The 14,673-nt window shown below is 30.4% G+C and overlaps 3 protein-coding genes across 7 annotated transcripts in view; 1 reads left to right on the top strand and 2 right to left on the bottom strand.

Moving 5' to 3' along the window:
* The window catches only part of LOC132905870 (dynein regulatory complex subunit 2), a 38,873-nt gene that overhangs the window by 2,151 nt on the left and 22,049 nt on the right, over window positions 1–14,673 (bottom strand). The window contains exon 2 of one of the 2 annotated variants that reach the window (XM_060957585.1): window positions 91–592. The gene's annotated coding sequence lies outside the window, so the exon portion shown is untranslated. Of the gene's footprint in view, window positions 1–90; window positions 1,218–14,673 lie in introns of those variants that run through there. The other variant, XM_060957583.1, reaches the window with a different exon arrangement.
* On the top strand, window positions 2,186–7,868 carry LOC132906239 (VPS35 endosomal protein-sorting factor-like). 3 transcript variants are annotated; one of them, XM_060958241.1, is made up of 18 exons: window positions 2,186–2,715; window positions 2,796–2,883; window positions 3,089–3,301; window positions 3,379–3,541; window positions 3,621–3,829; window positions 3,911–4,041; window positions 4,346–4,522; window positions 4,604–4,948; window positions 5,045–5,145; window positions 5,221–5,402; window positions 5,467–5,610; window positions 5,692–5,855; window positions 6,423–6,585; window positions 6,680–6,872; window positions 6,943–7,082; window positions 7,177–7,338; window positions 7,418–7,684; window positions 7,738–7,868. In XM_060958241.1, the coding sequence occupies exons 1-18, from the start codon at window positions 2,699–2,701 to the stop codon at window positions 7,750–7,752; spliced, it is 2,874 nt and encodes a 957-aa protein (XP_060814224.1). In that variant the 5' UTR covers window positions 2,186–2,698; the 3' UTR covers window positions 7,753–7,868. The 3 variants fall into 3 exon arrangements, with proteins under 3 accessions (XP_060814224.1, XP_060814223.1, XP_060814225.1); XM_060958240.1 differs by having other exon boundaries at window positions 2,187–2,715; window positions 7,749–7,868; XM_060958242.1 differs by lacking the exons at window positions 2,186–2,715; window positions 2,796–2,883 and having other exon boundaries at window positions 3,193–3,301; window positions 3,401–3,541; window positions 7,749–7,868.
* On the bottom strand, window positions 8,306–13,540 carry LOC132906241 (4-aminobutyrate aminotransferase, mitochondrial). 2 transcript variants are annotated; one of them, XM_060958243.1, is made up of 10 exons: window positions 13,210–13,540; window positions 11,015–11,139; window positions 10,543–10,710; window positions 10,246–10,332; window positions 9,892–10,087; window positions 9,600–9,772; window positions 9,299–9,439; window positions 9,052–9,209; window positions 8,703–8,971; window positions 8,306–8,583 (listed from the first exon to the last, which is right to left on the bottom strand). In XM_060958243.1, exons 1-10 carry the CDS (start codon window positions 13,271–13,273, stop codon window positions 8,468–8,470), a joined length of 1,497 nt encoding a protein of 498 aa, XP_060814226.1. In that variant the 5' UTR covers window positions 13,274–13,540; the 3' UTR covers window positions 8,306–8,467. The 2 variants fall into 2 exon arrangements, with proteins under 2 accessions (XP_060814226.1, XP_060814227.1); XM_060958244.1 differs by lacking the exon at window positions 13,210–13,540 and having other exon boundaries at window positions 10,543–10,746.

Genomic DNA, 14,673 nt, shown 5'->3' on the forward strand with positions numbered 1-14,673 from the left:
TCGAAAACATACAATCATTAATTAATCACTTTATGTATGTAGTACATTTATTATGTAACAAACTAATAACATATAAGTAAATGTACTTACTGCATGCGATACTTTAATAACAAAGGTGTATGTAATTTATACAAGGTAGCCCTCCACTTAAAAAGCACATATAGTAATATGTTTGATCAATAGCAGCATCAAAATCTAGTATCAGAAATGAATAGGCTAATATCTGTTGTTCGGGCTTTTCTTGTCTGTTCATTGTGATGATATTGTTACAGGTAATAGTTTCTGTACCTTCTCTGGTAGTAGGCTTCAGTTATTCTCTTTTAAATGGTTTAATACTGCCTGTTTTACAAAATAATTAAAAGATATGGTCGAAACTTTTTTGAGAAGAATGATTTTTCTTAAAATATCTTTCTGCTTGAAGATTTTATAAAATTTTTTGTAGCCTTACCATAAATTAAATCAATTCTTTTTTTTTTTTTTTTTTTTTTTTTTTTTTTTTTTTTTTTTTTTTTTCGTTATTATGACGTGATAAGAAAAATATCGAATAATGCTTTCCTCCGGCATTGTCCTATCATAAAAAGTGAGGGCGAAACTTAGAAAAGCTAACTATTCTCCGAATTCGATGTATTTTTGGATATGTTGTAAAAGTCAAAACTTTGAGCAACGTTTTTTTTATATATGTAAGGAGGTCATTTAGTTTCCAAGATATTCCTGAAAAATTGCTGGTACCATAGCAGTGAATTCTACTTAGGCACGCGTTTGTGGTAGCGTAAGCATAAGTATTGGTTACGGTCGCCGATCGCTTATCTTCGGTTTATAAACAAGGGTTCCAGCAAGCTTAAAGACTCCGTGCACAACGTGCATATGCGAGATTGTTAGAAATGTCCTTAAAACTTAATTAAAAGTGAATATCATTAATATATTTGGGTTAGTTTTTTCAATCCGGCAACCATGAGGAGGCCGGTAATGCTTCCATAAAATAGGAACAATTATTTTTTTATAATACATTGTCAATCTAATCAAGTTTAGAAATAGAATTAGACGGAGGTAACAACGCATAACGCCTCAGACATCTTAAACAAATGAATAATATCATCACAACAATTCCCAAGGACTCATCGGCCTGGAAAACAATCTAATCCCTCGAAAAACCGTTCCAACCCATGCCTGTATTCTCCACAAACAATCTTCACAAATAAAGATAAAACAGAAATACTAGCAAATCACTTCGACAGGTATATACAATAAAAAGCGATCAATGCAACGGTAAAAAGCTTCCTTGAAAACACTACCACTGAAAACAACAGCGAATGGATAAATCACATTATCCCTTGTAAAAAGCTCATGTTACACTCGAACACCTGAAATTGCACAAAGCATCTGGTCCCCGACAAAATACATAATATATTGTTTAAAAATCTATCCAGAAAATGCATAGTTTGACTCGTATATATGCCAAATGGTATGTTCAAACTGGGATATTTCCCAACGAAATAGAAAACGGCGATAGTAACATAACATTGAAACCAGGTAAAGATAAAGCAAAACCTTCAAGCTACAGATAAATTAATTTATTGCCCAAACCAAATGAGGTAAAAAGTCCATTTGCAAAAATATATACACTTTGCAAGTAAATAAAATTATTATTCATTCACGAATAAATGATCACTTTGTTTATATACATGTTTTTATATATATGTTATTTACATTTACTTTATATACATGTTACTTTATATAAATTTTATTCGTCATTTAAATAAAACTTGTATCTTTCTAAATTAGAATGTTTGGTGATTAAATAGCTACAAACTATTTTTCAAACAGTTGAAAAATAATTACAAAAACGATAAAATGTTTCGAGATGGTTTTAAAATATAAATAAAACCATTAAATTTTAGGTTTCTGTCAAATATTAATAACCAAACATATGTATACTTTTCCATTATTATAATATTAAGTGTAATATTAGTTGTGTATTTATTGTTTTATCTGTCTGAGCCAGACGTCCAACTTAAGCTGATTCAAAAGTCAAAAGATATTTGATTACTTTTTTTGGAGCGTCATTTTTTCGACATTCAGTAGAGGAGGCAAACCAAATAGCGAGTTACGGTACGCAGAACACCGCCTACATTTGTTATCATAATCCATTGACTAGGTAAACAGATCGCAGTAACAGAACGAGGTGCTACTGCACAAATGTGTGCTCGAATTTATAAATAAATTGACCCTGCGCTGAACCGCATTATCATTAAAGGAAGTAACGAGTGTCAGTAACAAGATTAAGTAATAAATGTGTATTCAGTCAAACATATTTGACCGAACCCGTCGAAATAGCTGCCACCTAAGTGCAGTCAGTGGCTCCATGAATTCTACTCATTGGACGAAACATGAATAGAAGCCAATATGGCGTCAAAATAACGTGTAAATACCCAAAAAATGTTCAGTTTTACATATCCATAACTTTTGAACTAGTGGATTCCGCAACTTAAAATTTACATATTCGGATTCCATACATCGAAAATTACAAGATTGCACATAAAAAAGTCAATAACTTTTAAACCCTTAAAGTGAAGTTCAGCCTCAATTCTAAATATGAAACAATAAACATATACATTTGCGTAATATGTGAAATTCTATAAATTAATGTATATTGTTTTATTGTAACTGAATTATAAAAATATTTTAATGCATTTAAAAAATGACGGAAATAAATTGGTATGCATCGAGTGTTTCTTATGCCATGCATAAGGAATTTGACAGAAATACTTAAAATATTAAATTGCTTGTGCTTGTAGGATTGCCAAACCTATGAATTACAAAACAATACAGTTTGCAACTTTAGAAGAAGTAAGTGACCATCCCTTAAAACCTGTCACAGTGATGGTAAGTATAATTGAATAATATATAGAAAGATATAATATAAAAGATAAGTTTTATCTCCTGAGTTTTAACATTTTATTATAGATAATTTTACATATATAAAATATATTTATTCAATTATTGATGCAGTTGTTTTATTATATACAATTATATATATTGTATTTTAAAGAATATAAAAATGCTAATTTTGTATAAATTACATCTTCAGTTAATTGATGGTCGTAGTGGGATAAAGCGTAATGTTTTACGAAGTACCAGTACTGGTTCTTCAACTGCTACATCAACACCAACTCATACACCTATTCCAGGAAGTTCTTTAGTAGATCCATTACTAAGTCATTGTTCCTTTGATGGTTCAGATCCTCTTTCACAATTTGCTAAAGAAGAACTAGACCCATTATCTAAGATGGCTGCAGATGAGGTTTGTAGACTATATTTTAACACATGAAAAAGAAAAAATTACATTATGTATCATTTATGTTTTAAAATATAATGCAGTGGGATTACTCTTGTAATACAGTAGTTACTAATAAAAAATCTATGGATACTGCAGAAGAATTAGTAGAACCATGGTTAGCAAGACGTACTACGATATTAAACAAATACACAACATCAGAAAAATTGTCAATAGTTACTAGTTTCTTACCAGGTGGTGAAAAAGGTATTATTTTTTTATTAATTAATAATATTAGTAAAACAGATAAAGCATAAATAAAAACGCAGTCATAAATTTATTATAGTTATTGTTAAAGTTCAACCAAGTGGTGGAGTTGTTGATAAAGTACGAACAAGATTGGAACAGTTAGATGATTTTGAAGAAGGATCTGTTAGACAAATGTTAGATTTATCTCAACAACAATATACTGCGAGAGTTGAACAATTAAATAATGAACTTGTACAAGCCTGGCATTCTGATCAAAGGGTTAAAGCACTTAAAATAGCAATTCAGGTTTTCATTTTCTCCTATTTGTTATTGGTTGTATTTAATTACGCGAAAAAGAAAATGTAAATTAATCCCAGATTATTTCAGTGTGCCAAGTTATTAGTAGATACATCTGTTATGGCTTTTTATCCTGGCAAGTTTGTTCTTATCACAGATATTTTAGATATATTTGGGAAACTGGTTTATGAAAGATTAAAGGTTAAAGCTGAATATTACAAGTTAGTATTACCTTATTTTGGTATTGTTTATTACTATATTTTATTCAGTAATGTGATTTGAGGAAGCTTTTTGGTAACTGTCTTCATGTGGTATAAAAAATATAGCTATTGATTCAAAAACATTTATGATCTTGTTAATATCCAAAAGTCTAATATATGACAAAAATATATTTTTTAATCTTTATCATGGAATAATCTTTATTTTTTTTTAAATAGTTGTGTATATATATATATATATACACATACACACAATATATACATATATACAATATATATATTATATAATACATTATATATCTTTCAGACCAGGAAGTAAAATGCCCACAAGTTTACCTGATAATTTCACACCAGATATGGTACCTGAAAATGCGAAAGAAACTTGTAGAAATTGGTTTTACAAAATAGCATCAATAAGAGAACTAGTTCCACGTCTTTATGTAGAAATGGCAATAATAAAGTCTTATAGTTTTTTAACAGCAAGGTAAAAATACAAGTATTTTCTAGACAATTGTACATATTTAATTATACGTTTAATGTCAATTAAAAGTTATATTATTTTTAGTGAATTTAACACGGCTCTATTGCGAATAACGCGAATGATAAGAGGTATCGGAAATCCTCTCATAGCTGTATATGCTAGATGTTATTTATGCCGAGTGGGACTAGCTTTAAATAAAACGTCTGATTTTGAGTTTGTGAGGGAGAACTTTTATGATTTCCTTTTTACATACCAACAGCTGTTTGGGCAATTTGTGAAAAGTGAATTAATTGAGCAAAATATGACTTTATATTCTTATTTAAACCTTTACCTACCAGCTTTGGATTGGATTTTGCAAGTATTGGTAGCTACAACCTCTGAAAATTTTTTAGAAGATGTACTTTCTCGGTGTAAAAATCAAGCAAATAGGTGATTATTTATATATTTAATAATTCTATTACTTGCTTATGTCAGAAACGCTAACCTTTGTGAAATTAAAATATGGAAATATGTATCTTTTTTTAGTTCATTATTATTGAACAGTATTTTGACAGCATTTAAACCTACATATATTGGAGAGCGTGCAATGGATTTTGTAAATTTAATAACTATAATCGAGGATGATGGTAATTCAATAATATTGCAATGAATGATTGAATCGATTTAAAATTTGTGTATTGTATATGCTTTATTACTTTCAGGTTTTCCACAATATCTGTTATACCGAAGTTTAGGTGAAAGCCTTGTATTAGAATCACCACCAAAAGAAGACTGTCAATCAATTCTTAATATGGTATGGAAATATATAACAGAGTTAACAAACCCTAACAAATTTATGCACTGCATTGAAATTTGGATTCAATTTACCGCTATTCATTTTTCCGTAAGTTTAAAATTTTCATTTGAGGACAAAAAGGTATTCGTTTTTTACAATTTTAATATTATAGGTAAATGAATTGAATTTGTTCTTTGGAAAAATAATTGATCGACTTAATCCGAACAAAAGCTTTGAGCATTTTTATCCACAGTTACAAAATATTATTGAAAAAGTAGTATCTCATACACAAGATTTTGAATCATTACTTGCTATGGTAATTTATCTCTTATCTATTACTACTTACAATTTTGATTTCCTTTTTTTTTAATTTAAATATTATATAAACATTTTTCAGGATAATTTCTTACCTCTAATAGATTTGTTTCACAAGGAAAGTATTAAGGTTGAAGTGTGTAAGACTGTAATAGAAGGTATAAGTGTTCAAACCAGCCCTATTACTGATCCTATTTTTATAAATGCTCTTATGTTCATCGCTAGGATAATGCATGATTCTGTTAGGTAATTTTCTTGTTTTATAAATATATACTTACTTTTACATTATATACGTATATAATTGTTTCTGGATAAGTGATCACGAAATGAATGCACTTTAAGATGCCATTTTTTAATCAGATTTTGTGTAAATGTTGATAACGAAGGGGGTGGTCTTATTCTATTGAGAACAAATAAAATAAAAGAACAGTGAATGATGTTTCAATGTTGCAAACTCTAAGCATTAGCAGATTAAAGAGAATTTCGCGTGCTGTGTCTATCAAGTTATATAGCAATGGACTTTTATTCGGAGAACTTCAGCAATCTAGTGGTAATAATTTCATACAAATCTAAACATAAATAGAAAAATTCAATTTTTTGTTGATAATCCACTATGATCTAGTATCAAAAGTGATTCTTTTGTTGTATCATCGATTAATTATACGAAGTTCAAACATTATCTACCGTTGTTCATACTGATTGATTTATTAAAAATAAGAATACCGAAGCTGATCACATCCGAGAACTATTATCGTAATACGTGTATGAATGTATTATGTATATATGTGTAGTCTGATAAGAAGATAATTCCAGTGCTCTAACTGTTGAAGATGAAAAACGTCAAATTGGTCAACTTATATGTGGTTTAGTTCAACGTGTTGATTATGGTCGTGACTTTGAAAAGCAACTTAATTTTTATGCCGAAGCTAGAGCTGCTTTCCCTAATCTCGATAGTGTTCATACACAACTTGTACAGGTAATTAATCTTTAATCATATTTTTAGTATGAAGTAAAGTTTATATTTAAAAATTGTTAATGAACATTTTTCTTAATATATTTAATGTATGTAGTGTGTAAATAGACTATCAGTCGATACTCGAAGGATTGTTCGTGGACATCACACAAGAAGAACGTCGGCGTTTGTACGCGCTTGTGCCGCGTTTTGTTTTATTACTATTCCATCATTAACTTTGGTTCATACACGGCTGCAGTTATATTTGCTTTCAGGCCAAGTCGCACTCTTAAATCAATGCTTGGGTCAAGGTAATTAATTATATTCGGTATTTATTATATTCACTGTGATTACATAAGTAACTAAAATCTATTTTGTTAGCTGATGCATGTTTTAAAGCTGCATTAAGCTTAGTTCCGGAAATGCCCAAAACAATAGATATAGATGGAAGACAAAAAAGTTCACAACCTTATTTACTTTCATATTTATCAAACTTTTTATCGACGTTGCTTGTTGTCCCGGTATGTATTTATAATTAAAATTAGGTAAATATGATCTCTTTCTGGATTTATAATATATAAATGAAACGCTACTGAAAGTTACAACATTATACAGGATAGCCCGGAACATGGTGTTTTATATTTAATGAGAGGTTTACTTAATGCTGTTCAACGGTGTTTTGATGAAAATACGTCAATGAAGACATACTTGTATTTACGGGTGCTTGACTTATTATCAACAATTGTTCAAGAAAACTATCCATATCATGTTGAAAAGGTATGTTAAATAAAAATAAAAATATATCAAAGAAACTTGGAGTATTATAGTACGATTAGAGTATTTCATACATATTTAGGTTGATTCTAATGATAAATTATATGGATCTGATCAAAAATTTATAAGCGAAGTGAACAAAATAAGTTCGAAAATTGTAGAAGAAATTTTATCTCATTTGAAATATCTTGGCTCTACCGATCAATTGGAAAAGCAAGTAGCTCTTGCATTAGAACTTTTTAATTGCTTTATTATTAGAGCCGATTTGCGCGATCCACAATTAGCGCACATGGCTGTAAATTTATGGAATTTATCTGTTCGGCATGGTTCGATAGATTCAAAAGTGAAGGTAACAGATTATATGTTCGTTTTATAAGCGATATTTTAAATAAATAAACAAAGTTTTTTTGCAGATGAAGATGATAGCGTATATAGTACAAAAAGGTCATCACAAAGGATACGAACATTTTGGGGACATTTTAAGAAAAATGTTAAAATAAATAATAGATTAAATGTAATAAGTAATTTATCAAGGATTAAACTTATATGTAAATTGACGGAGAGCATAAATAGATATATGCCGAAGAATGGATTAAATCTGTTTTTAATAATTTTTTTGAGACATATTGATTGTATATTAAATATTGTTTAATTATGGCAACATTTGTTGCGCATTACAGAATAACGCAAATATACGTGCGTGTGTATGTTTATATATATATATAAATAAATATAAATACATAGTATGTGTATATATACATATATATATATATTTATTTATATAAACCATAAATCATAAATATAATCAATTTGGCAGAGAATATCATAAAAAATAGTAGTATTGTATTATGTTATGTGTTATAATATTATCAAATTTTTTACATAAATGTAAATAATATTTATACATTTATTATATTATGTGTATTATATGACGCATTAAAATTATTACAAAAATGAATACACGATGATATAAATATGTATTTCATACATATTTTCTGATATACTGTGTATAAGTATATTAAAATTATACGTATAATCTCTTTTAATGGAAGACTTGATTTTGGAAGCCACAAAGATTTTGCATTCCAACAGGAAGCATATAGGATCATTTAACAGTTTCAGTTTAAATCCATTATTGTTTTAATATAGATCGCAGAGTATCTAAGAATATATTCGCATGATGTTCCGTAAATGTCAAGGCAGGTCTTAATCTTATCGTCGCAGTACCACAGCCACCGGTTTGAATACCTGCTCGTTAAGAGTTAGAAAATTTGTCTATTATATTTGATTTAATGTCTAAGTAAATGATAACGTTTCAGAAAAATTGTCATTGCAATCAATGGGTATTAATTACACGACTATCATACCTTTGTTTAAAAGTTTCTTAATTATCGTATCTCGTAATTGAGGCGAAGAGCAGTTAAATGCAATGAACGTTCCACGTCCACGTATCGAATTAATCATCGTGGAAAATTCACTTTGCAAACTCGTCAATTGTTTTAGCATATAATCACCAACAGTTGTAACCCTATGCAAAAGATTTTCCTTCCTTATCGTCTCTAATATTGCTTCGAGTAATATCATTTTGCTGGGATCTCCCATCCAGGTGTTGAATACACGGTAGGATTGCTTAGGTCTGTAAAGTACATGGACTATGTTGAACGAGCATCTGCGACAAATCTTGTAAAACAACGAATAGCTTTGAAGCAATTTTACTTTAAAGATTCGACATGGTAATAGCCGCCCAACTGCATTTTCTTACTAAAGGTCACCAAATCTGGAGGAGATTCTAGATTGAAATGTTCGTGACACCACATTTTTCCTGTTGGCCCGCCCCCAGTTTGTACTTCATCGATTAATAATGCCGCACCGTGCTGAAATAGTAATAGTAATGGTAATAATATATCTGAAAATTGTAAATATATAATAGATAACGTTTGCTGTATTGAATTTGAACTAATACTTTTTTTGTTATACGCTGTAATTCTTGAAAAAATTCAGGAGATGCGTGATTATCACCTCCTTCCGCCTGAATTGGTTCAACTATTACTCCAGCAACTGGAATTTTCTTCTCAGTTTTGTACTTTTCGAATAATTCCTCTACCTGATAATAAAATAACCGGTAATAAAACATATTATGGATACAAACGAAATTAACTAGAGTTAGGTAATATTATTTATATATTAGTTAGTTAGTTAATATTAGTTAAATATTATTATATTATCGTTGATAATTAATGGAAATAAACACAAAAGTTAATTACTTCGGCTAGACATCGATTATCTTCTTGCTGATTTTCTCGAATATTTTCATTCAAGGGATATTTATATACAGGAAATGACGCGGTGGGCCAATCAAACGCTGGAATATCTATTTTATGAATGTATTTGCTGTGCGTTGTTGAAAGAGATCCCAATGTTCGTCCATGAAATGCACCTATATCGATATTGATATTATTTTCTCGACTGATTTAACACGAAAATCGCTAGATAGTTTATGTAAATAAGAAATTTAACACCCTTTTCTACCTATTTATACGAGTATAAGTTGGTTACCTTTAAACGAAAGTATCGAAAATCGCGGAGCACCAGGTGCTTGATTTATCATACAACTTTCCATTTCCTCTCTCGTGAACGGAACACCTTCCCTTTGTTTTTCAGCATACCAAATAAAAATTGTTTTAAATGCATTTTCATTCGAACAAGAGCCACACATCATAGTTGTAATATGAGACAATCCTGGTGGGGCAATCTGTATATTACGTAGTAAATATATTGTAAGTTATATAAATTACACAATCATGATCATATACATGCATTAAGATGTTTCCATTTATATATTTGCAAAATATTATTAGGCAATAAGATTAGGTACACTTAAGTATAACTATCATTAAGGTACTCGCGTACCTCTTTATGTAGCAAAATTTTCCTCAGTTTATCTGGCCAATCCTTTCCAGGAAAAACACCTAACGCAGGCCTATTTGCTATAATTTTCTATTAAAAATGTAAATCAATATATTTTTGTTATTTGATGTGTAATATGTACATACATGTAATATTTCAATAACATTTATTAATTCGTTAACTAAGGTTATTATTAATTCTATATTTTTTCTACACGTAATGTGTCGAATGTATTAACGTGATAAAGTTACATAGATATTTTAAAATAAAGAACGGATCGTTTAAAGGTATTTCGTTTACCTGATTAACCGGATCAGCGAGAACTTTTAACATAGCTGGATGATTGTAGCCCAGAGGCATCGACGAAATTTGCATATAAACATCAAGCAGAATATTCCCATCGACGTCCATTATATAGTTACCTACTGATTTTTCGTAGTCTGCGAAGAATTGTACGGAAGAGGCTTGCTGCAGTCAGATTTCAACATGTAACCCATTTCATCTCTAGTATACATATTTAGAGAAGATTAAACGTTACAAATAATACATGATTCATTTTATTACTCAAATATAATAACTTATTACGTTTGTTTCTAAAAAGTGTTTAAAACATTAGGCTGCAGATATGTATGAATAATAACGTGAATTTCTCTTCAAATGTAAATAGGTTTCTTTCAACAAGTTGAAGTAGATGATCATCGACATATATATGTCCAATGTTATAAATTAAGTAAAAAAGATATTTGAAATATTTCGATGATTTTGAACGTACTTGCATCGAGGTGAGTTCCTGCAATAAACTACGAGATCGAGGTCCTGGTATTTCTGTTGTTACCATAGGCTTTTTTGGTTCCTCTACGGATACGGTCAAGCATCTCTTCCAAGATATTGCATACCCTACGTGATTCCATAAACAAGTAATTTTTATTTTCGTTTCAACAAATTCTTGTAGTGTCCTATATTAACTTAGCATTGTTAAGTAAAAAGGAGAATATAAACTGTGCTCCTTTCATCCTCTAAATATCATAATGAGAACTTTGAATATTTTTAATATTTTTGTATATTTTGTATAAATGTATAAAAATATTCAGTTTATTTATTAGTTTTTCAGACGAAAATATGGTCATGTTCGATATGTTTTAATTTTTTCTGTTTAAATATCAAATGTAAGATATCATGTAAGATTTCATTGACGATAAGATTCGTTTTAAAGTAGTCTAGGTCTAGCGTAACGTGTAACGTATCGACTTCAATCACGTTATTCACAACCCTCGATTTAATAGATCGAGCGTTTAGTTTTATTGATGTCAGTCGTGGGTAATTGGTTGTCGTATCAACGTGCTTTTGTTCCAACACACTTATACCAGCAAACGGTGTGTCCATCGTTCGTTTAGCTCACAATTATAATCATCCTCGAATAAATCAATTTCTCATCCATAAAGGTTTGTTTGAAGTTTCGAATTGGCTGATATCTCTTCTTTACTTACCAGTTATAATACCTACTCTTGGATCGTTCTTATCGCGTACAATTAACTCGTGTCTTTTGCAATTTTTATCATAACTGATAACGATAAATTTTGTATCGCCAAAAATTTCGGAACCATTGTGTACTTTAAGAATTATTTTCCGTACGTTGCTTCGACGAATATGGTATAATATATTATGCAAATATTACTTTATTATTGCGTTTACCCATACTTATAGCTGTTTTAACACGTAGCGCGAATGTCATATGCCGAAAATATTTTTCAAGTTTTTATTTCTTTTTCTTATCCTTTTAATCAAACGTAAAATCGATGTTTAAATAATCTATATCGCTTCGTATAAGTTTTTATACTTTGTCGACTAATTATACATTGTAATAGCGATCATTCCCGTCTTTGCTATACAGAGTGAATTAAAACTAAATTTTTGACGATGTCGATTTATTTATATGAAAATTGTGCATCAAAAGCAATTATTTACACTTGGAATTTATTTCTGAAAGTACAAGGTTGATAAACAAGTTTATAGCTGTTTAAAATGAGTTCAGACATGTAAACATCGACGATTCGTTCAATTGTATGATATTCTCGATTTTGATAAGATAAGAAGTGAAATGGGCGTAGATAGCTTTTTTCAGATACGAAAAAAGTACATAACAGAAGTTGAAAGGTTAAGGAAAGGATAATAGAGGCTTAAAGATCATCGTATGTTCAATCTCCTTTTACTCCACTACGAAACGCGTATATACATAATAAACGTGATATTTGTTGAAATAATTGTCGAATAAACGATACTCAATTCGACCATCTTTCGTGGGCAGAACTCAAGTTTCTACTAGAATAAAACGACTATGAATAATATATTTCTACAAAATATATCATAATACGATACAACGGTATGGTACTTGGATTATCATCCTAATCAATGTTTACTTTGAAAAAAAGCATTTTAAGCATTTTAAGGATAAAATATTCGTATCTCGTAGAAAACACTCCTTCAAAGATACTTTCTATTTTGGTACTGTGTTTTTTTTTTCTTTTAGCTATTTTCATAGTTCATTGAAAAATATTAAACACGTGGTTGTTAAAAGAGGAATCTGGCAAAATGTACATGATTTCAGTTTAACATAAAGTTGTTAAATTAAGTTTTTAATCGATCAGGTTTTCGTATGTACTATGTATTATTTGTGTATACTTTGCGAAGGATTACTATATCAACGGGAGAAAAATGTAACATAATCGTTGCCAGAAAATAATAGAGAAAACTGTAAAAGAAGGAAATTGATGGGGGAGAGCAACTTATCGATTTTCTAAGTCTATTGGACTGGTTTACAGCCCGAAATGGCTGCTAGCTATTTCTCTCGTATCCTTTCAATTTGGTTGTTAAAGAGCAAAGAAACAAAGAATGAATGGATGATACGAATGGACGTGAAGACAAAGTCATCGGAATGGAGAAAAATATGGTCGTAAAAATAGATTGTACCTTTGAATAACTGCCGTGAAAATTTTCGAGTAAAGAGCGCAGTTTGACACTTGTTAGCGAGCATCTTGCGTTTGGTATTCTAACACTGGCCTAAAGGTTAAATTTCACGAGAAATGGAGAATCACGCCGAATAAAACGCTCCCTTGAAGGGATGGATTCGGACTGGTCACCGATATAACACTCTACTGATCCTTGCGCAGGAAATGTTTGATCGTTTCCGAGACTGTACGAACATTCACGAACTAGTTTCACTTTGACCGCGAACTTTTAACTAATCGTCGCGCGCGATGTAATATCGTTTGTTTGTTCGATACGAGTTCTATCTTTTCGAGTATTAGTTGAAAGATAACAACGAAAATGAAGAAATCAACACGCGATACACGATTTGCGCTCGACATACACTTACAGATCAGTACGTTTAACTATCGACAAATGCTTGCAACGTCCAACTTTCATCCCTGCAGGACGTCTTCGAACGAATACGGACATGTACGAACTTTCACGATTGTTTAAAGCTAATGGCGGGATCCGCGATACTCTCGTGATCGAAACTCGCATCGTATCGCATCATGTTTAGATAATTATAGTTTATGATCGAATGAAACGATCCGAATCGTTTTTTATTTAAATAATTTTGCACCGTTTACTCACTGTATCGATAAAATTTGTCTTAACGGAAATCCGTTTTTTAATGTTGATATCTTTAAAAGTCGACGAAACATGTAAGTGTCGGCAATGTGTCAAATTTATTTTCTTTTTAAATGTTTCTTTACTGCTTGTCTCAAGAGACAAATGGAAGATGGAATAGGAACTTTTTATTGCTAAATCGAGCAGTATACCGGACTTTTGAACAGTATATTTGTTGTGTTACGTTGATTATGAAAATTAATTAGATAAACGATTCTAAATTAAAAGATAGATAGACCTAAAGATCCCCACTTACGTATACGATTTTTTACAGGTTCCCTCTATTTTATAACGCCAGATATACATATTATTATTTAGTACTAATATCAACTAGAAAGATGGCTACGTAAATATCCAAGAAGTTGGCTTTCCCTTTGCGCGGTTAGCGTTTGCTTGATTTTAAAATGCCATTGCGTTTCGTGCCACGAATAAAAATGGGTCTGTCAATTGTTGCGAATAACGACTAACCGAATAACGAAAGTGAAAGTAAAATTTCTGTGCTTTTCTTAATGCACCGTGTGTTACTTACGAAACTGGCTTGTTACGAGATGAGGTTAATTTCGATGCAGAGCCAATTTCATCTGTCACACTCGAAAATCTTGTACCAATATTTGCATCGTTCCTGACCTCTTTACCATTACATATTTACTTCATCGTATTACTATCTACCTACTTACTAGAACGCGCATTCTACGATAATTCCTTTTTACGAAGCAATCGGGACTTATACGATTTATATCATACTTATTCTAATCGTTCTATTAATTATTCGTATTA

The sequence above is a fragment of the Bombus pascuorum genome, chromosome 4 (genome assembly GCF_905332965.1).
Source record: "Bombus pascuorum chromosome 4, iyBomPasc1.1, whole genome shotgun sequence".
NCBI classification, from domain to species: Eukaryota; Metazoa; Arthropoda; class Insecta; order Hymenoptera; family Apidae; genus Bombus; species Bombus pascuorum.